Source organism: Triturus cristatus, chromosome 4_2 (genome assembly GCF_964204655.1).
Source record: "Triturus cristatus chromosome 4_2, aTriCri1.1, whole genome shotgun sequence".
Taxonomy (NCBI): Eukaryota; Metazoa; Chordata; class Amphibia; order Caudata; family Salamandridae; genus Triturus; species Triturus cristatus.
Window position 1 is genome coordinate 236,414,208 of NC_140586.1, and position 21,197 is coordinate 236,435,404.

At 39.7% G+C, this 21,197-nt stretch overlaps 1 protein-coding gene across 1 annotated transcript in view; it reads right to left on the reverse strand.

The window, feature by feature from the left end:
- Window positions 1-1,026: 1,026 nt before the first annotated feature.
- The window catches only part of MFNG (MFNG O-fucosylpeptide 3-beta-N-acetylglucosaminyltransferase), a 129,307-nt gene continuing 109,136 nt past the window's right edge, over window positions 1,027-21,197 (reverse strand). Inside the window, exon 8 of the mRNA XM_085601363.1 lies at window positions 1,027-1,986. Coding sequence (XP_085457489.1) covers window positions 1,917-1,986 — 70 coding nt within the window. The 3' untranslated portion in view covers window positions 1,027-1,916. The remainder of the gene's footprint in view (window positions 1,987-21,197) is intronic.

Below are 21,197 nucleotides of genomic sequence, written 5' to 3' on the forward strand. Positions count from 1 at the left end.
CAATTCTACTAAAACATATCCAAAGTCTTAAATCGATTAAACAAGTTAAAAAACACAAATGTTCCATTCCTCAACTCAATGAATTGAATGTCCGCTCTCCCCACTGTTAGACATATTACTGAAAAATGTACGTTTCAGAACTAATAGAACAGATTTAAAAAGCTTAAGTTTTATGCCTCGACTAGATCAATCAGGTGTCCACACCTGCCTTTGAGAAAACCCAAGATTATTGAAAGAAGTACAGTTATATATCCTTCAACAGGCTCACCTGACAGCTCTTTGCAAATATCTGAAAAATATAGCCAAATATTTATGTTCGTCGCAATCTTCCATGCATTCCAAGATTCCATCATTCATGAAGTGCTATAATAAATTATGACATCTACAGAAGTAAATCCTTATTATGTTCTTACACCACTCTTTTTCCAGAGTCACCCGAAATAGCAGGCTGGGAAACTCCATCTGTGATCAGGCACACAATAACATATCTCCCTGGATTTATGGCTTGACATCAGGATTCACTACACTTGGAATGCCATTGCAACTTCGCAGGCACGTTAATTATACTTGTATGTTGTACTCTGTGCGTTGCATATCATTTACTGGTGATTTCTTTTGGTTTTTTATCAAGTTTGTGTTCATGAAACCATAAATAAGCTGTAACCATGCTTTTTTCAGCGGATTACGGTTTTTTAGTTCTAGCCTAGAGACAGCATTAGCCTTTTTATCATGTTTTCCAGAACATCCATAATAAATATAGATACATATATACATAAAGGTGCTTTTCAGCCCTTTTCTTCCATTGGTTAGTGCAAGTGTCATTCACATTTTGCTTCCGCCTATCACACCATACTGCAAGGGGCAATGGATCATCCCACTTAAGCTAATGGCTCTGATACCTGTGAGTGATAGTATTTTGCTTGTATACATGTGCACACCCACCTCAAAAGTAGCTCTTTTCATTGCCAGGACTGGTAAGTAAATCTTTCTTTTCTGCTACCATTCCGTTTTTTTTTGTTTTTTTTTAAATGACTCATTTTTTTCACAAACATATACGTATATCAGTTTTAGATGGCAGTATTTTTTTTATTTTTTTTATTTTTCTCTTTCAATGCATATTGTTATGTTTTTTAAAAAAATAGCAGTCTTGACAATTCCAAACCTACTAGCTACAGTGAATGTTTTATTAGGTACTGTATTAATCTGCTTTGAAACCTTTTCATGATGCACATAGCCTTTTGCTCTGCACAGTGGGGTTGGACTGCAGGTTCTCCGGCTTCTTATGCAGCGTACAAAAGTCTGCAGTAATTCATGATGCCTTTACCTTTTTTATTTTTTTTTATTTTAAAAAAAAATGATTTTGTGGAAACTTGTAAATCTGCAAATTTGCTTAAACTTCTAAAATAATGCACCCTTCTGAATACAAAATGGTAGCCCCATTCTCATGAATTTCATAAGATTTGCGAATTCATACAAAATGGTAAGTGCATTTTTAACTTGTTCTTTTACAATATGTCCATATCACACCCTTGTGGTGCTTAAATCAAACCTCCAAAGCACATCAAATCACAACATCGAAAAAGGTTACAATACATCACGCGTTCGAGCTAGTCCAGTGACCCAGTTGAAGCTAGTAAAATCACATCGTCTTCTTGATGACGCCCACTGTAGTCTGACGGAAAATCAAAGACCGCAGGAGCAGCCTTAGGAATGTTTCTCTGCTTCAGCTTTCATCTCCAGGTAGGCACTGCTAAACATGGCCGCCTCGGGTCAACTTGCGTAGTAGTAAGTAACAAGAGGATGACACCGTTGCTATGGGATCCTCAACGGGACATATGGCAGACATCGGTCTGATGCATCTCAGTGTAAAGCAAGGGGCGAATTCACAACTTTGCGGCCGGTACCTTTCAGTGCAGTCAAGGATGTGCCGCATGTGACAGGCACCATGATGTGTCCGGATAGAGGAGGCAATGGAGACAGCGGAACCTGCAAAGCAGGGAGAGAGGTGAAAAAAAATCGATTAGAGGAAAAAATATTTTGCAGTGGTGCAGAACCTGTCAGCTGGAGGGGTAGGTGAATTCAGTTGATTTGCATGGGCTATAGAACCTCTCATTTCTAGCGATGGGTGGGTTCAAGGGATGGGCACAGGACAACAAGGACGCTCAACCCTAGGGTCATGTGTAATTTGGTGAATTATATGAAGACCTCTCAGCAGGGCCACTAAAATTAAGTGGTAACTGTGGGCCAAATTATGCAGCAGGTTTGACTGAATTATGTGACACGAAAAGACAAACACAATGACATGATGTTGCAAGTTCCGTGGTTGTATTATTTCACTCTTTTGTCACTTTTACCCACATAGATAAAGCCTGAGCAAATGTTTAACCTCCATAGTTCCAGTTTCATACACCTTAATACAACAATCAGCATCTCATAAATGACCGACTAGTATTTGCAAAGGGTCTGCCTCTGAGCGGCTTACACTTGTGGTTTTTCATTTTGTAACTTTTGGTTTGGTTGAGCTAGAAATAATTTCCGGTTGCAAATCTGTTAAATATGCAGCAGAGGGTGGATTATGTAGCTGATTATGTAAATTCATTACTCTGCCAAAAACGCCACAGCTGTAAAATCACAAAATCCCAGGCTCCCTGCCTGTAGGAGCTGGTACATGATGGAGTCAGAGAAGCCATAAGGCCAAGTAATGAGTCACTGCTACTGTTGCCTAGGATCAGGAGTTAACAAAAGGATATTTGGACAAAATATTGAGTTTTTAATATCGGAATACAGAGGTATCGTAAAAAAAATATTGTGCTACAAAAATATTGTGATGCAGACATATCGTTGTCAAGAATATCGTTTTATTCTAGGTCAGTAATATCGTTATTAAGAATATCGTTGTTGTTAATATCATTTCCAATTATATAGTTTTAAAGAATATTTTTTAATGATTTTTAATGTGTTTTAGATCATATATTAATTGTATGTGTTATTATTGTTTGTATGATTGTTATTCTTTTTTTAAATATAGTTTGTGATTTTAAGTGATTTAGAATTTTATATTTAATTAATAGTGTTGTAGCAGGTTGTTGGGTTTGTAGGGGAATAGGTTAGGAAGTAGATGTGATTGATATTAATTATGTCTATTATGTAATACTCATTTAATTCATTATATTGTAAGTGTGAGTTGCGAAGTCTTGTAAGGGTACAGGGTTATATGTTAATTAGGTAATAATTAATAAACAATTATTTGAAACTGTATTATTAATTCTTTAATTGATCATTAATTATGTAAATTATGTAATGCTCATATATTTTTGTTAACCTTTCGGTGCGGCCTGCTGGGTTTGTAGGGGTAGAGTGTGGGAAGTTAATTAAGCAATAATTAATTAATAATTAATTATTCATTCATTATGATATATTCATTATGTACATTATGTAATACTGTATTATTTTAGTTACATTCTAGCTGTGGGTTGAAAGGTTTGTAGAGGTATAGGATGAGAAGTAATTTAGGTAATATTTAAAACATTATTAATGTATCATTACATATTTCATTGATTAATAATTATGTAAATTGTGTTATACTTATTTATTTTATTTATATTTTAGGCGTGGGTTGCCAGGCTTGTAGGGGCATAAGGTGGCAAGTTAATTAAGTAATAATTAAATAACCATTATTTTTAAATTGAAAATTAATTATTACATTGTTTATGAATTTTGTAAGTGGGTTACTTGTTTTTTTATAGATATATATATATATTATGTTAAGTAATAATGTTTATGTTAAGAGTTTTATATTTTTTCTAAATTAATACAGTTATTCAAATGTGTAATTTGAACTGAAGTAGTTTACCTTCAGTTGCTTAGATTGGAGTGGGAGTAGTAAATCTTACACCTCTGAAGTCCAACGCTTCCCCTAATGTTGCTTTGACTGGAGTGGGAATAGTCATTTTAACCCCTCTGAAGTCCAACGCTTTCCATAATACTGCACAGACTGGAGTAGGAATAGTAAATATTACCCCTCCAATGTCCAATGATTTCAGTACTGTTGTTGAAACTAGAGTGGAAATAATAATTTTAATCCCTCCGAAGTTCAACTCTTTCCCTACTGTTGCACAGACTTGAGTGGAAAAAGTACATTTTTACCCCTCCAATGTCCAATGCATTCCCTACTGTTACACAGACTGGAGTGGGAATAGTAAATGTAACCCCTCTGAAGTCCAATGTTTTCACTGCTGTTGCACAGACTGGATTGGGAATAGTAAATGTAACCACTCCGAAGTCCAACGCTTTCCATACTGTTGCACAGACTGGAGTGGGAATAATAAATTTAACCTCTCTGAAGTCCAACACTTTCCCCACTTTTGCACAGACTGCAGTGGGCATATTAAATGTACCCCTTCTGAAGTCCAATGCTTTTTCTACTGTTGCACAGACTGGAGGGAGAATACTGAATTTAACCCCTCTGAAATCCACTGCTTTCCCTACTGTTGCACAGACTGGAGTGGTAATAGTGAATTTATCTCCTCTGAAGTCCAATGCTTCCCCTACTACTGTACTGTTTGGAGTGAGAATACTATATTTAACCTCTCTGAAGTTCTACACTTTCTCTACTGTTACCTAAACTGGAGCAGGAATAGTTTAGGTATTATTCCCAGACTCATGTACATTTCCTAATATTGTTTAAATAGATTTATTATTAACATGTGTTTCAAAATTGTATTTTGAATTTATGTTTATATTTTTTCCTAAATGTGTATACTATTTGTAAATGCCTTTTTATTTATTTGTATTTTATTTGGGTAGCAATTTATGTAATGTTTTGGAATTGAATTGTTAATATGTTTATGTCATATAAAATAAATATATATAAATATATATATATGTGTGTGTTTTTTTATAGTAGTATATTTAAATACTTAAAATAATTAATGTGATATAAAATATACATTTTAAATAATTGTGTTATATATGTATATATATGTATATATTTCTAAACTTACACACACACATATATGATTGTTTGTTTATATAAGTGTATATTTATATGAGGTATTAAATATTAGTGAGATTTATTCAATTACCATTATATTAATGGTACATATTAAAATATTTAGGAAGTGCTACTAATTATATAAATATATGTATATATATATGTGTATATATATATATATATGTATATATATATATATATATATATGTATATATATATATATATAAATATATATATATATAAAAATGTCGCAGTCTATCCTCCATGTCTATTAATCATGTGACACTGGGTTTGAATGAGAGAGGAAAAAAAACATTTAAATTAGAGTTTTCCCGCTATGGCCTTGTTATGTGAACAAGGCCGACGGTACGGCCGAAACGCGTCATGACCAACAGCAGTGAGAACTGAAAATAAATTCTATTTTGCCACCGAAGAGGAGTTCGTGTCATTTCCTGATGGAGTGATTTTTGCAACGTTTCTACGTAAGGGAAGTGGGTCTGCTTCCTGTTTGCGAACCCCCTCTTCACAAGTCGGCAGCCGCTTTCAGCCACGCGAGCGAGTTAATCCAGGAGGATACGTTTGGCGGCAGCCCCCTGTGCAGCCTTGAGAAAACGAAGCAGCTGAGGAGAAAACACAGTACGGGTCGGAGGACGCGTGTGCGAGTTTCCTTTTTTCAGCGGCGAGTTCTTATTCTCTGGCAGAAGTGCACAGGTGAGGAGGTGTTTGTGGCATTATAAGTTTCCCAGACGATATATTAAGTCTATACGGGGGTTCTCAAAAAACACTGCTATGTCAAGGGACGCTGTACGGGAGCGCGAGGCAGCAGCTGATGAACTGTTTAACAATGCGCCCAGTACGTTACGTGACACTACTACCATACAAGGAAACGATACTCAAACGGATGTCAAATCTCTATTAAGGAAAAATGGAAAAATGTATAAAAAATGAAATCACTAAGTGGTGGGAGTATAAATCATTGCAAAAATATGAGGAAGCGGGACGGGTGCCTCGAGGACTCCGTATTTTGCTGGCGCCATCATTTGAAAATCCCAACCCGGAAATGCTCAAGGAATGGGCTTCCAACAATCTGGCAGCATCAATGAACCTGGTTCGAATTCTTATAAAGTATGCACAAGTAGATCGGGACCAGTTATTGAAAGAAATTGATGAAATTGATGACCAACTCAATAAAATGGAACAAACAGATTTCATTGTTAAATTCAAGAAAGATATTGATGTAAGGATGAAGAAGCATGAAGAAAAAATCAAAATACGCAAGGCTTTTAAATATGCACGTGATAAGGCAGACTATGAGATGGGTCAAGTTTTTACTTTCTCTCGGAAATATGATCAAGCTAGAAGAAACCGTTCAGGCAAGGTAACACAAAATGCAAATACTCATGAGAGAGAAAAAGAAACTACGGCAAGTGGACCTACAACTGAAGCGTCAGGCTCTGACACAGGTTCGCTAACCAGCGACAATGAATCTGAAGACGGGATTCCAAGAACTAGTAACCCGGATCTGACTAATGTACTTAGTCCCTCAGAAGAGCTCACTTTTTTAGTGACAGATCGTCTGCAGACCCTAAGACCACGGACCGGGAATGCAGCGAAAACACCCGGCAGAGACGAAATCGGCGCCGGAGAGAAAGGCGCAAACTCAGGAAGAGGGAGAGCAAAAAAACAACAATGGCGCAGGAGATAAAAAATGACCCAAAAACTATCGTCAATTTATCCGACGTTGTCCTTAATGAGGCAGAAACTCAAATGCTAGCCCTAGGACTATCCTATTGTCCTGAAAGCAACTTCAACTACGGTAAAACCCGAGTAGATATCTATAAATACATCAGGAAGTTGAAGCTGAAGAAATTCTTCAGGATAAAAAACAGCACTAAAACGACGGATAACACAAGCACTGAAATGACCAGCATTTCAAATCTTTCTACATCCGATGCCACTACATTGCTTGCCTTACATGAATTGAATGATGAAAATGTTTTATCTGAAGCAGGTCTAAATGTTCATTCATCTACTCAAGAAAAATTGACAGCTCTCAATCTTGTGCAAGCCAGTGCAGGTATCAGCCCTTTCAAAACCAAATCATCATTTTTTCCAATGATGCCCAAGGATGCAATCGACATATTCCATGAAAGAACTGCAGATGAAATCAAAAAACTTTATTACAATACAAACCACAGCAAAACGAGACTCAAATATAGAGATATTGAACATGAGAACCTCATCAGAAAATTAAGTAACAACAAGGATATTATCATCAATAAATCCGACAAGGGCGGAAATGTTGTCATCTGGCCGCGCAAAGAATATATAGAAGAGGCTCACAAACAATTATCTGACTCGGAATGCTATGGTACCAGTAATATTGGGGAATATAACAAGGCGAAGGAAAACTTGAGAAAAGATTTAATGAATTGGAAAAGAAATGGTCTAATATCAAACCAAGAATTCAAATTCATGATGAACGAATATCCAATAATTCCTACACTATACCTTATCCCGAAAATCCATAAGGGAACTTGTCCAGTACCTGGCAGACCCATTATCTCTGCAATAGGTGGTATGAGCGAACAAATCTCACAATATGTGGATTACTTTTTACAGATGCATGTGCAGACTCTCCCATCGTATATCAAGGACACTAGTGACTTCCTTGAAAAAATCACAAATATAATATGGGATGAGAGTTTTTCGCTCATTACATTGGACATTGAATCATTGTATACGAGTATTAATCATGAAAGTGGTCTGAATGCTACTAAACATTTTCTTGACACTAGACCTCTCATTTTTCACAATCATAATGAGATGCTTATTCAAATGATTAGATGGTGCCTCTACAACAACTTCTTTTTGTTTGAGAACAAATTATACTGTCAAAAACGAGGCGTGGCTATGGGAGCCTGCTTCTCTCCCAGCTACGCGTGTTTACACGTGGGCTGGTGGGAGGAGCAGGTTCTCAGGGGCTCATTGGGTTCCAAATATGAGAACAACATAGTGTATTGGCTAAGGTTCATTGATGATGTGTTCCTGATATGGAGGGGGGACACCAATAGTGCTGTATTATTCATCAATGAGATTAACACCAACAAACTTAATTTGAAATTTACATCTTACATTAGCCAAACACAGGTCTCTTTCCTAGATACTACTATCTATGTATCAGGCAACAAATTGGAATCCACACTATACAGAAAATCTACCGCAGGTAACTCCACCTTACATGCGACTAGCTCCCATCCTGGCCACCTCATTAGAAGTATCCCCTATGGGGAACTATTAAGGCTTAAAAGAATTTGCAGTACTGAAAATGAGTTCACAAAATGTAATGAAGAGGCACTGGCAAGATTTAGAGCTAGAGGCTATAGTGAGTCTATTCTCAAACAAGCGAGTGATAAAGCAGCACTGAAAGCTAGAGAAGAACTACTAGGCACAAATGCTAGGTCATGTACTACAAGAGAGAATGGAGATGAGGAGAATGCTCCACGTCTCATAATGACTTTCAACAGACAACATAGACAGTTGAGGGCTATTATTAACAAAAATTGGCCCATCTTAAAAACCGATGGTGTACTGGCGCCTTTCTTATCAGACAAACCGTCTATTACATATAGACGTGCTGCATCCATGAGAAGCCAGCTGGTTAAAAGCAGCCCAGAAAATGTATCCAACAGTACCTGGCTACAACCAAAGAAAGGTTTTTACAAGTGTACATCTTGTAGAGCATGCAAATTTGGGACTAATCGTACTACATACAAAACTCCTTTTAGTCCCAAGGAAACACCAATCAAAGGGCACTTTAATTGCCGTACAGAATATGCTGTCTATGTCCTTACTTGTACCTGTGACCTATCGTATATTGGTAGCACCAAACTTCAAGTTCACACCCGTATCCTTCAGCATCTGAGAGCCATTGTTAATAATGACAGCACTTATCCAGTGGCTCGTCATTTCAAAGACAAACACAACAATGACTTAAAATGTCTCAGTTACTATGTAATTGATGCCATCCCTAAATTGCGCCGAGGAGGCAATAGGGAAAGGCTACTAAGGCAATTAGAAACCCGCCTAATACTGGAAATGGATACGAAGGTTCCCTATGGGTTAAATACCACTGAAGATATGTACACCTACCTTTAAATCTGCTTAGAAGTCTGCTTGGAGAAACCTCACAAGAGCCTCCTTAATAGGAGCACTCTGGAACCAGTCTCCTGCCATATTGATTGCAATGATGTCGATATTTGCCCATATCACACACTTAGGAAACAATATTAGTATCAGTAGGATCCTTTAGATCAAGTTGATCCACTTACTCGATATGAATACACATCTAGTTTGGGACTTATTGCCCCTCTGTAGCTTCTATTGATTTAATTCACTTATGGACACTTCTTACTTTAATTTTCCTTTTTATTTTTACACTATTTAGTTATGAAAATAAATAGGTAATTCATTGCACAGTTTTTCAAGCACTTTATCATAATGTACTAATATGTACCTGCCAATATTGACGGTGCATCAAATTAAATTTCTATTAGAAGATCTGCATTATGCACTTTTCCGCAACTTTGCACATTTGAGGGGTCAATCCAATGTTTTTACACTGTTCCTTGGTTTATGGGTGATTTTAACTATGGAGTAGAGTCTTTTTCTGTGACACTTTCATCTTTTTTTACATATACATAGACGAGCTTTGATGAATATTGAGATCAGGTGGATAACCACACATCTAAGACTCATTACATTACGCATTTATGCCATTATTTTAAGAAAACGATTTTAATATACAGTGAATTATACCGTATTTATACTGAAATATATTTATGTATTTATTTATTTATTTATACGTAAATGTGTATTTGAAGATGTATATATATGTTACTCCTTCTACTTTATGTAGTAATATGTAATTAGTGTGGAGAGATACCATCCAGTCTGTTTTCTAAAAATCGAGTATGTGTAAAAATGTCGCAGTCTATCCTCCATGTCTAGTAATCATGTGACACTGGGTTTGTATGAGAGAGGAAAAAAAACATTTAAATTAGAGTTTTCCCGCTATGGCGTTGTTATGTGAACAAGGCCGACGGTACGGCCGAAACGCGTCATGACCAACAGCAGTGAGAACTGAAAATAAATTCTATTTTGCCACCGAAGAGGAGTTCGTGTCATTTCCTGATGGAGTGATTTTTGCAACATATATATATATATATATATATATATATATATATATATATATCCGAGGTAACCTTTTTCCAACAGATTCTAATAGCAGGCGAATCGGAAAGCAGGAACGGACACCTCTTGTATGGTGCAGAATTTTTATTATTTAATGCGCTAAGCCGCCATGACGCGTTTCGGTCTCCCAAGACCTTGATATATATATGCAAATCAAAACTTCCTCCCAGACTGGACAGAAAGCGTGACACAGCTTCAGGATACACCAGGTGACTTTATTGATTGTTTTTGAGCACAGCAACAGCAATCCATGAAACGCCTTCGGCAGACGCGTTTCAGCCTTGATTGGCTTTCCTCAGTGCCGGTTCCACAGGTGCAGCATTCTCCCTGGGGGTCTCGTAAAGTGTAAATAAATTGGTGACCGCTCCCAGTCAGGTGTTATATAGCCACTCCTCCAATTACAGAGTGTGCTCTCTGATCGCGCTGACCCAAATTAGGCAGTTGCATGCTGGTCATTGAAGTCCTAAGTGGCTGCGTATTCAGTGATTAAGGCAGCCAAACACCAAGTGATGCCCCAATTGATATTGGCAAAAGGTCCCCACACCAGCTCAGGTGCCCGGAGGGTCCAAAGTCACTTAGCCGATCCCGTTTTTCAGGCAATAATTTGCCTCCTTTCTCCCCACTGCAGGATGTAAATATCGTCCTTTGTGGAACTTAAGTCTGCGGGGGGGGCAGCGTGTTGCAGTTTTATGCTTTCTCAAGTCATTGCAGTCTCTCCACGCTGCACCTGAACGAAAGGGTGTGTCACAAGCCAGCGACTGCTTGCTGGACGAATATGCGAACCAAAACTTCCTCCCAGACTAGACAGAAAGCGTGACACAGCTTCAGGATACACCAGGTGACTTTATTAATTGATTTTGCGCACAGCAACAGCAATCCATGAAACGACTTCGGCAGACACGTTTCAGCCTTGATTGGCTTTCCTCAGTGCTGGTTCCACGGGTGCAGCATTCTCCCTGGGGGGTCTCATAAAGTGTAGATAAATTGGTGACCGCTCCCAGTCAGGTGTTATATAGCCCCTCCTCCAATTACAGGGTGTGCTCTCTGCTCACGCTGACCCAAACCAGGCAGTTGCATGCTGGTCATTGAAGTCCTAAGCGGCTGCCTATTCAGTGATTAAGGCAGCCAAACACCAAGTGATGCCCCAATTGATATTGGCAAAAGGTCCCCACACATTAGCTCAGGTGCCTGGAGGGTCCAAAGTCACTTAGCCGATCCCGTTTTTCAGGCAATAATTTGCCTCCTTTCTCCCCACTGCAGGATGTAAATATTGTCATTTGTGGAACTTAAGTCTGCGGGGGGGGCAGCGTGTTGCAGTTTTATGCTTTCCCAAGTCATTGCAGTCTCTCCACGCTGCACCTGAACGAAAGGGCGTGTCACAAGCCATCGATTGCTTGCTGGCCGAATATGCAAACCAAAACTTCCTCCCAGACTGGACAGAAAGCGTGACGCAGCTTCAGGATACACCAGGTGACTTTATTGATTGATTTTGCGCACAGCAACAGCAATCCATGAAACGCCTTCGGCAGACGCGTTTCAGCCTTGATTGGCTTTCCTCAGTGCCGGTTCCACGGGTGCAGCATTCTCCCTGGGGGTCTCGTAAAGTGTAGATAAATTGGTGACCGCTCCCAGTCAAGTGTTATATAGCCCCTCCTCCAATTACAGGGTGTGCTCTCTGCTCGCGCTGACCCAAACCAGGCAGTTGTATGCTGGTCATTGAAGTCCTAAGTGGCTGCCTATTATTCAGTGATTAAGGCAGCCAAACACCAAGTGATGCCCCAATTGATATTGGCAAAAGGTCCCCACACCAGCTCAGGTGCCCGGAGGGTCCAAAGTCACTTAGCCGATCCTGTTTTTTAAGCAATAATTTGCCTCCTTTCTCCCCACTGCAGGATGTATATATCGTCCTTTGTGGAACTTAAGTCTGCAGGGGGGGGCAGCGTGTTGCAGTTTTATGCTTTCCCAAGTCATTGCAGCCTCTCCACGCTGCACCTGAACAAAAGGGCGAGTCACAAGCCAGCGACTGCTTGCTGGCCGAATATGCGAACCAAAACTTCCTCCCAGACTGGACAGAAAGTGGGACACAGCTTCAGATACACCAGGTGACTTTATTGATTGATTTTGCGCACAGCAACAGCAATCCATGAAACGCTTTCATATATATATATATCACTCTCTCCAATTGCTGCCTTCGTGGTTTCACCTTCCTACGGTGCCGGTGCCTGCTGCGGCGGCAGCCGCCGTAATATTCCGTCAACCAAGCTCCTTCTCCAGAATTCCAGATAAAAGAAGCAAGTGGCACACCAGGGATTACTGCACAATCTTTTAATGTGTATCAAGACGACGCGTTTTTGGAGTAAGTGAATACTGCAATTTCCCATAGAGATACATGTTATAGTTCATAGAAAACGAAGAAATACTTCATGATTCCGAGCATTGGTTGACGGAATATATATATAAATATATATATATATATATACATATAATATGTATATATTATATATAAATATATATTCACTGAAAAAATACAAAGGTTACAGGGACGTTATAGTTAGGCTCAGATTTCCCTTATACAATACCATTGAAATTCAGCAGTCACCTGAGCTAACTTTAACTTACGCCCCCGCAATGCACCGCAGTTTGACAGCTCCCGCTTGTAGGGAGCAGAGTTAGTGTTTGTTCTCACTTGGTGGGAGCTGTCACTCCTCCCGCTACGCAAAAGCAAACTGCAATCTTCAGAGGTTGGGCACCTTGGGAGATAGCAGGAGCCGGCCCTGGGGTGTGGCGTTCCCCTGGTAAGTGGTGGTCCCTTGGAGTCATATATAGCCCGGGATGGATGCCACACAGCCACCCTCCCATTCTTTAATATGTATTTGGCCCGGGAGGCGGTGGTCCCTGGGGCTCAGGGGGAACCGCGGGACCCCCCATTCATATTTATTTAGCCCCAGGGAGGTGGTGGTACCCGGGGCATTTGTAAGTCCCAGGAGGAGGTTGTCTGTGTGGCCTTCCTCCTTGTTTCGATTGAAGCCCCAGAGAGGTGGCAGTCCCCAGGGCTCTTAGAGCCCAATGGAGGGGGGTCCTCGTGGCCCCCCTCCTTAATTTCAATCAAACCCCGGGGAGATGGTGGTCCTAGGGGCTCATAGGAGCTTCAGGAGGGGTGGCTTCTGCGCCCCTTCTCCATTTTTTAAATGTATGTTCACGCCCCCAGGACCATGCCTACTCAGTGCCTTTTCTAAACAAACGCTGGAGCCCATGCTTGATTTTTTTTCTTTCATTTTGCTGCAAATTCGTGAATCTGTCATGATTAGCACCAAAATATGTTTTGAAAAAATGCTTTTCAGCCCTGAAACACTAGGGGTTTTAAAGAAAAAATGTTTTTTATCCCTGGAAGGCTAAGGGGTCAGGGTATTACTATCCTGCCCCATTCTCTATTGTTTTTTAGGTTTCTGTATTGGACTCGGCTGAGGCCGAGTCCCAAGATGGCTGGCAACACTTCCTGGTTGAAGTGTTGGCAGCCAATCAGATGTCTGCACAAGATCGGGAGGGTTTGCAGAGGGTTCGTGTCCCTAGATATACACATGTGTATTTCTTTTACACCAAATTACAAAGAGGTCGCTTTCTGGACCAAGATCTACCTTTCTGCCAAATTTGGTGTCATTCCTTCAAGCGGTTCGGACTGTAGTTGTGTCTAAAATGCCTATGGGAACTAACATGGGAAAAGCACATTTTTCACCCTCCCCCTTTTTTTTTGGCCTCGGCTCGACGGATCACCCCCCAAAACTTTCCATGCACAACAAGACCCAACTTGACATTTTTGGTGAAAAATTTTGTAAAGATTCTTCATACTGCACCTACGTATAACTTCCTACACCAGTAGACTATATATATATATATATATATATATATATATATATATATATATATATATATATATATATATATATATATATATATATATATATGTATATATTAGCTCCAGACCGGGTTCCATACATACGAAACAGGCACTGACTCCGTGGGATAGGTTCTAAAGATAATGCTTTATTTCAAAAGCTGTGGCCCAGACGCGTTTCGGCGAACAAGTACGCCTTGCTCACTGTGTCAGACCCGGTTCAAATACAATGCTTATAAGCTGGTTACGTGCATGTAACACACACCCCCAGGCTACTTGGCAACCAGTAAACAAAAAATTAACATGAAAGAAATACTATTGTTGAAAAAGTCTTTCCTCAGACCAGTGTCTTTCTGTACAATTCTAGTGATGCAAAACATTCATAGAGGTTACATTGATCCATCATTAATTCATATTGATAAAAAAATAATACCTGAGATAACCAGTGAATTATGAGCATAATAATGTAAATTATAAACCATTGTAAACATTTGTGAAATAAAGCCCAAGTGGGCCTACTATACCGCTATTAATAATCACTGTAAGTTTCTCATTCATGATCTAATGATAATGACCAATTCAACCAATAACGCATCATAATGTTGTTTTTATAAGCTGCCATATATTAGTATAGGGGGACCTACTAGGCACGTGTAGAAAAATATATATAATAAACCAATAAACAGAAACTGGGTCAAGACTCGTAGGATTGTTACAAGAAATGTAAAAAGGCAGTTTTGAATCTATAGGTGAACGCTTAGTGCTTCGTCGGCATTCAAACCATTTGGAATCTTGCAGTCTAACTGGATTATATATCGTGACTCCAACCTTCTTAGTGCAAGTTGTCTGTTCCCACCCCTGATGTTTTTCTTAACACTGTCAGCCACAAAGTATACCAAATCTTCTGCCATCATGTACACTGTTAATGTGTCGAGCGACTGGATATGTCGGGTCTTTGTTGTTAATTGCCCTTAAGTGTTGCAAAATTCTGACATGTGCAGGGTGAATGGTACTGCCAACATACATCTTATTGCAGGTACAGCGTAACACATATACCGCAAATTCAGTTTTGCACGTAAAATGCTCCCTGATCTCAATGGGGGTTTTTCTGAGTGGAGTTACGATTAATTTAGTGTTGATTCCATACTGGCAGGCTTTGCACTTTGTGCATTTGAAAAATCCCTTTTGGGACTTTAGCCAACTGGTACCTTTGTCAGATACAGGGGCATTGGATACAAGTTCCTGTTTCATAGACTTGGCTCTCCTGAATGTTAACTGGGGGAGCTTAGTACACGAGGGACCTATAACAGGGTCACATCGTACTATCGGCCAATGTCTATATAAAATTTGTCTTAGTCTCTGATGGAAACTGTTGTAACCTGTGATTAACCTCGGTGTCTGTTGAGTTGTTTCCCCTAAGGTTATTCTGTTGCCCTTGTTCTTAAATAGAAGGTCTTTTCTTTGGATATTTTGGCACTTCTCCTTAGCTTGTTTGAGAGTTTTTGTTTTATAACCTCTGTTGCTAAGTCTTGTACATAGGTTATTGGTTGATTCAATAAGGCTCTCTATATATATATGAACCAATATTTTTGTATGTTTTTAATATTAGTGTGTAGCAATAATTTTTATATGAGTAGGTAAACGATATTTTTGTAAACGATATTTTTGTTACACAATATTGTTGGTTTCGATATTGTGTCAGTGATCCGGCAAAAGGGTACAGAGCCTTTAACCACTAAGAACTGATGTGCCTGGAGAGTGACACACAGTGACATTGGCTGTCACCTCTCTTGGTGTATACCGCAGAGATTGGTTTGAGTACAGAGACACCCACCTCTTTCGCACTACTGGCTGAGGGGACTGACACATGGGTGGAGTACTTGAAAATGTCAGAACAATGTGAATCATAACGACAACTGCCAATATATCTTTTTATTCATTTCTCCAGAAAGAGAGGCCAAGGATTGAATGGAAACATCATCTGAATTAAACTTTCTTCCTCCTTCTATGCACCTTCACTGTAAGGACCTCTGTGATTGGTCTCCTGCTTGCCTTGAGCTTCTGAGTGGCAGATGTGAAGTCAAGCCATCAACTGCTCAAATCAAGTTTTTGCAGCAAGGGGATTGCAAAAGGACTCTGGGAAGACTAGGCATCTCAGCTCCTGCACGTGATAATGCGTATGAATGTGTGACCAAAAGCCCAAGAGAGGAGGCTTGTGAGAAGAGCAGAGTGAATCCCATGTCAGCACCCTAGGGTTGGGTATGAGTCACATTATCTTTTTCATAGGCTTCAACCTGCAACCACGGGTTATCCCACAATGGCTCCTTTCTCATCTACAATAGTATTCTTATTATTGTTTTCATGCACCTATTATTTTTTATTCTATTATGTTTATAATTGTTGCTAATAATAATAATATAAAACATGCTACATTCTTCTACTTTGGTTTTAAATCCTGGCTTTTCGTATTATTATTATTGTTAATCATAATGTTGTTACGTTATTAATGGTAGTAGTATTATTGCTTTCTTGTATATTATATTTATTCTGATATTATTTTGCTATGTTTATTATTGTTCCTGTCAATAATTGTTACAATACTGATTGCATTAATATTTCTTATTTGCATCCATTTTCTCATCTTTATTCATATTCTTATTACTAATGTTATTATTATAATTCCTATTATTTGTATTACTATTATTATTGTTGTTGTTGTTTTAGTTGACGATGATGATGGTAGTGGTTTTGTTATTAATATTCAACAATGTGAAACCTGCTACTAGATATGCTGCACCACTGTTCCTCGTGCTTTCTGGTATATGCAGTTCTGGCATTACATTTTCTAATATGAATTATTTTTTATAATATTGATCTAGTGATGGCCCTTCTTTTTAGGGCACACCTTTTTGGATATGCTAGTTCCTATCCTGCAAAAGAAAAGAAAATTAATGGCCTTTGCCTCATCATCTTAACACATTGCCCTTTATCCTACTGCTCTAGGAATGTAGAGCGGTGCAAATAGGACATAAAGGTTCAGCTATGATAAGGTGGCCATTTCACAGAAAATTTCACCTTTAACCAATTGTAAGAAAAATAACTCTATTCCCATTCTGTCCCATTGTTAGATTATGGAGAAGGTAGAAAGTTCTAGCTTGACGAAGTGATTAACTACGAATGCTCCCCTGTGGGTAAAGCTATCTTTAGAGAAGAGCTGAGTGGTGGATTCTAAAATATGACAAATGGTCCTCCAAAGTTCTTGAAATATCCCATTATGCCCTTGAAAAACTATCTACGATTGGGCAATCTATCTCATATAAGAATTGTAGGAAGTGTGAATAAACTAGCATTATTGTGCCACATATGGTGATTGAGTCTGATCAACGAGACCAATTGGGAACAAATCATAATTAAACTTGATTTATGATGTCTCAGAAGTGGTGCTGTTCTTCACTTGGGTTTTCTTATGATGGATTTTTATGTGACAAATATCCGACCTAAGATCACAGACATACCTACTGCAGGTAGAGCAGCTTTGGTCTCTAATTGAAAGAAGCCAAACTACCCTGGCATAAAGAAGGATGACCTGAGGTTATTACTACTTTCTGGCAAGAAGAAATTACCTTTTGTCAGTGCAGGAAAACCAACTGAATTGGGAAACATCAGGGTTTCTTTTCAAGGCTATCTCTTTACTGACTGCACAGTTTCTTATCTTGCAGTGAAATCTGTGTTATTTAGATGATCCCTAAATCAGTGAAAGTCATAAAATATATTAATTCCGCTCAATCCAAGGGACTTTAGGAGTATTGCTTTAGAGAGCACTATCATTTGCAAATTTCTAAAAAATAAAGAAATCTTTTTTATTTTTTACATTTTCAATGTCTTCCACTGTAATACAGATTCTTTTGATCCCAGAAAATATCTCATCATTTTTAATTGAGGTAAACTGTGTTTCCTTTTTTCCTTTTCCTGAAAAGTATTTAATTTTGCGTTCTATGGTTGTTTACATCTTGACATAATTTCTACAAGAAATCAACACACTGAATTACAATATCGTACACCGATCAAAATCCAATAAAAGTAAAGTGAATAAACACTATGGATTAAATAGCCTTAAAATAGACCTCGTTGTTCTCCTCGGTCTTATTTTTGTCAACAGTATCTACAGGATGCTTTCAAATTGAATTCTGGTACACTTGATTGGCCAGATCTTGGCCAGATATTTCCAGTTTCAATTTTGTTTTTGACTTTCAATATATAAGAGTTGCCTGTTTGAAGCTCTCACCACCATGCTGTTCATTCTTCCGCTCCCAGCTACATCCAAAGGCTAGTCACTTCCTGCTCTCCCATGAGGATATTATGTTCAACATCTGCATAAACCCTACTGCTTCTCAAGATACATTGAACAAGGTTAGGTCATGGCTTCTCTTGTCTTAGAACTTTCTCCCTCTATCGCTTTGCTTTACTACTGCTCCTTTGCCTTTTCACAAACAGCTGAAAGTAGCCCGGCCTCCTTGCTTCTGTCCTTCTTCAGCTTGGCTTGCCCATTTTATCAGCACCAGAATACCCTGCACCTGGTTAATCCTGCACCTTATAAATTACAAATCAAATCAAACCATATGGCTGCTGTGAATGGCCCGCATTGCTGCCTTTCCTGTCTCATGTTTATTATAGGGTCTGATTGCCTAAAGGTTTTCCAAAGAAAAAGACAATCTTAAGTCTGTTGTATGAATGAAAAGCCAGCCTTAGGCTAGGCCAAACCTCTTCAGACATTTGGGTCATTTTTGAGGTGCTAGGTGATGTGAATGGGAGGTCGAAATCCAACCTCCAAATCGAACCAAGTGCAGGACCTTGGATGCCTACTACGAGCAGTCATTACATAAGGATGGAAAGGCTCCAGAAAAGATCAAACAGAATGAGGGCTGTGGTGTCACCTCTGTCCATTATCATCTGGATTTTGTCCGTGGCTGCAATGAGGACAGTCTCTATACTGTGGTTGTACCTCAATTCGGATTGAGTAGTCTTGAGGAGGCGGTTGTCATTGAGGTGGATGGCTAGGCATTTGTCTATCATCTTTTAAATGACTTTTGATGAGCAAAGTAGCAGGGAGATAATCCATTAGTTGGCTAGCTTCTGTAGGGCTGCTGAGGGTTTCTTGAGAGAGGGGGAGTACTGTGTGGTGTTTCCACGCACATAGGTAGGTGGTTGTGATGATTGAGTCATTCAGGATCGGGGTGAGGGCTGCATTGATGAAGTCCAATCCTTTGATGAAGATGTGGGAGGGCGTGGCTCTGAGGGTGATCTGAAGTTCATGGACTTGAGGGATCTTTCCAGGCTTAACACCATTGAAGCCAGGGAAAACTTCCAGTACATTAAGCCTATAATTCTTAGTGTGTTTTTCATGGTTAGTGAACAGGAAATAAATTGATTTATGTTACTTTCCACCCTTGACCAACCTTACCAAATCATATTGATGTCTCTTTATAATCCAATTTTGACCTGTCATGAATGGCCTCTGCCATAACTGGGGCAGCAGATGAAAAGTGCATGTGGAAGCACTTGTGAATATGGTGATCAAGTTCCTCCATTAATTTAACAATCAAGTGCAGTCTTGGAGTTGCAGTCACTGTATCCCATGGGTCTAAAGGGGGCGTGACTAGGCACTTAAGATGGCAGAAGTAAATTATCTTAACTTTGTGCCTCTTACATCCTGCTCCATTCTACACAGTGATTTGAGCCGAAGGTGCCTCCTGGAGCTGTATGAGGGATTTTTGAGACCTGCCATGAGCAAAGAGTGGAAATACATTACATGGGCCTGAAGGTGACAGTACAGCTTTGGAAGCAGAGGGCGTCAGATTGCCAGTCCCTAGGATCGGCATGGCCTGACCCGCGCTGCAGAGGGCAGTCTAACTCCTGCAGGTAAACAGTGAGTGGGGCTGCATGGTGAGGGGTTGAGAAGGATGGCTTATGACAAATGAAGCCCTGGGCTGCCGACCACTGTAAGTGGGGTAGCCCATTACTTGCTGATAACCCCCTGGAACTGCCTCCAAAAATGATGAGCAAATTCTGATACTGGGGCTAAGCTGCTGAAGCTACCCCACAGTAGCCCAATTGCCTTGGGGTGAGGAGTGAGACTGAATTGTCTCTCTCTCCACATTGAGATAAGCCTGAGCAGGAGACCACACACATCAATGCCTGACAAGGCAAGGGGCCTCAGACAACTCACACCTTCAAAATAACAGCTTCAGATGTCCCAGGGGAGGTAACAAGTAACAGCTCCACCATCTTTTTTGTTTATTCAATGAGAAAGCTGCAGGTGCACTTGAGGTGGTCATAGGAGGCTGGCACCACACTGCTACCCTCCTCATTGTCCATTTTCTCTCAGCTGGAACGCCCGCATTGTATGGCCAAAGCATGGTCTGGCATTTAGTGTTTCCTTCTGAGAGTGGATGAGAATCACTTTCACCTGCTCATACCTGTCCGGTTACCAAGAGCCACTAACCTGACAGACCATAACGGTGTATGGCAGGCCAATGGTGCTTCGTTCTCCCGGCCTTATAGAGCTACCCCCTGAGACCAAAAATTCCTACTCACAAAAGCCATAGACTCCGGCAGAAATGGCAGACTCAAATTTTCCTTCTGATCCTGCGTCTGCATGAAAATTGCATTATAGTGCCTCACAACTGGTACCTGTCTCCAGTTTAGTGATTCATCCATTCCTCCATTTAGCTGAAATCAAGGAACTCTCATTTCTGCCTGCACTCACTGTGGCCATCATGGGTAAAATTAGAGAAATGAGTAAGATGGCATCACACTCGAAAATTAAAACCTCAATGTCCATGGTGATAGTCTGTCTGACCGAGGAGCAGATCCTGTGTATCCTTCCAGTTTCATGTGGCGGCACCCAAGATAAACTGAATGATATCCTGGGGACCATTGTTGAGTTAAGGTCTGCCTTAGAAAGTAAAATGTATGTAGTGGCCACAGGTCTGCTGAGAGAGGACAAATGCAAGTTGAGAGAGAGGGTGCGATAATATCAATCTGCCCTGCAATATCTGC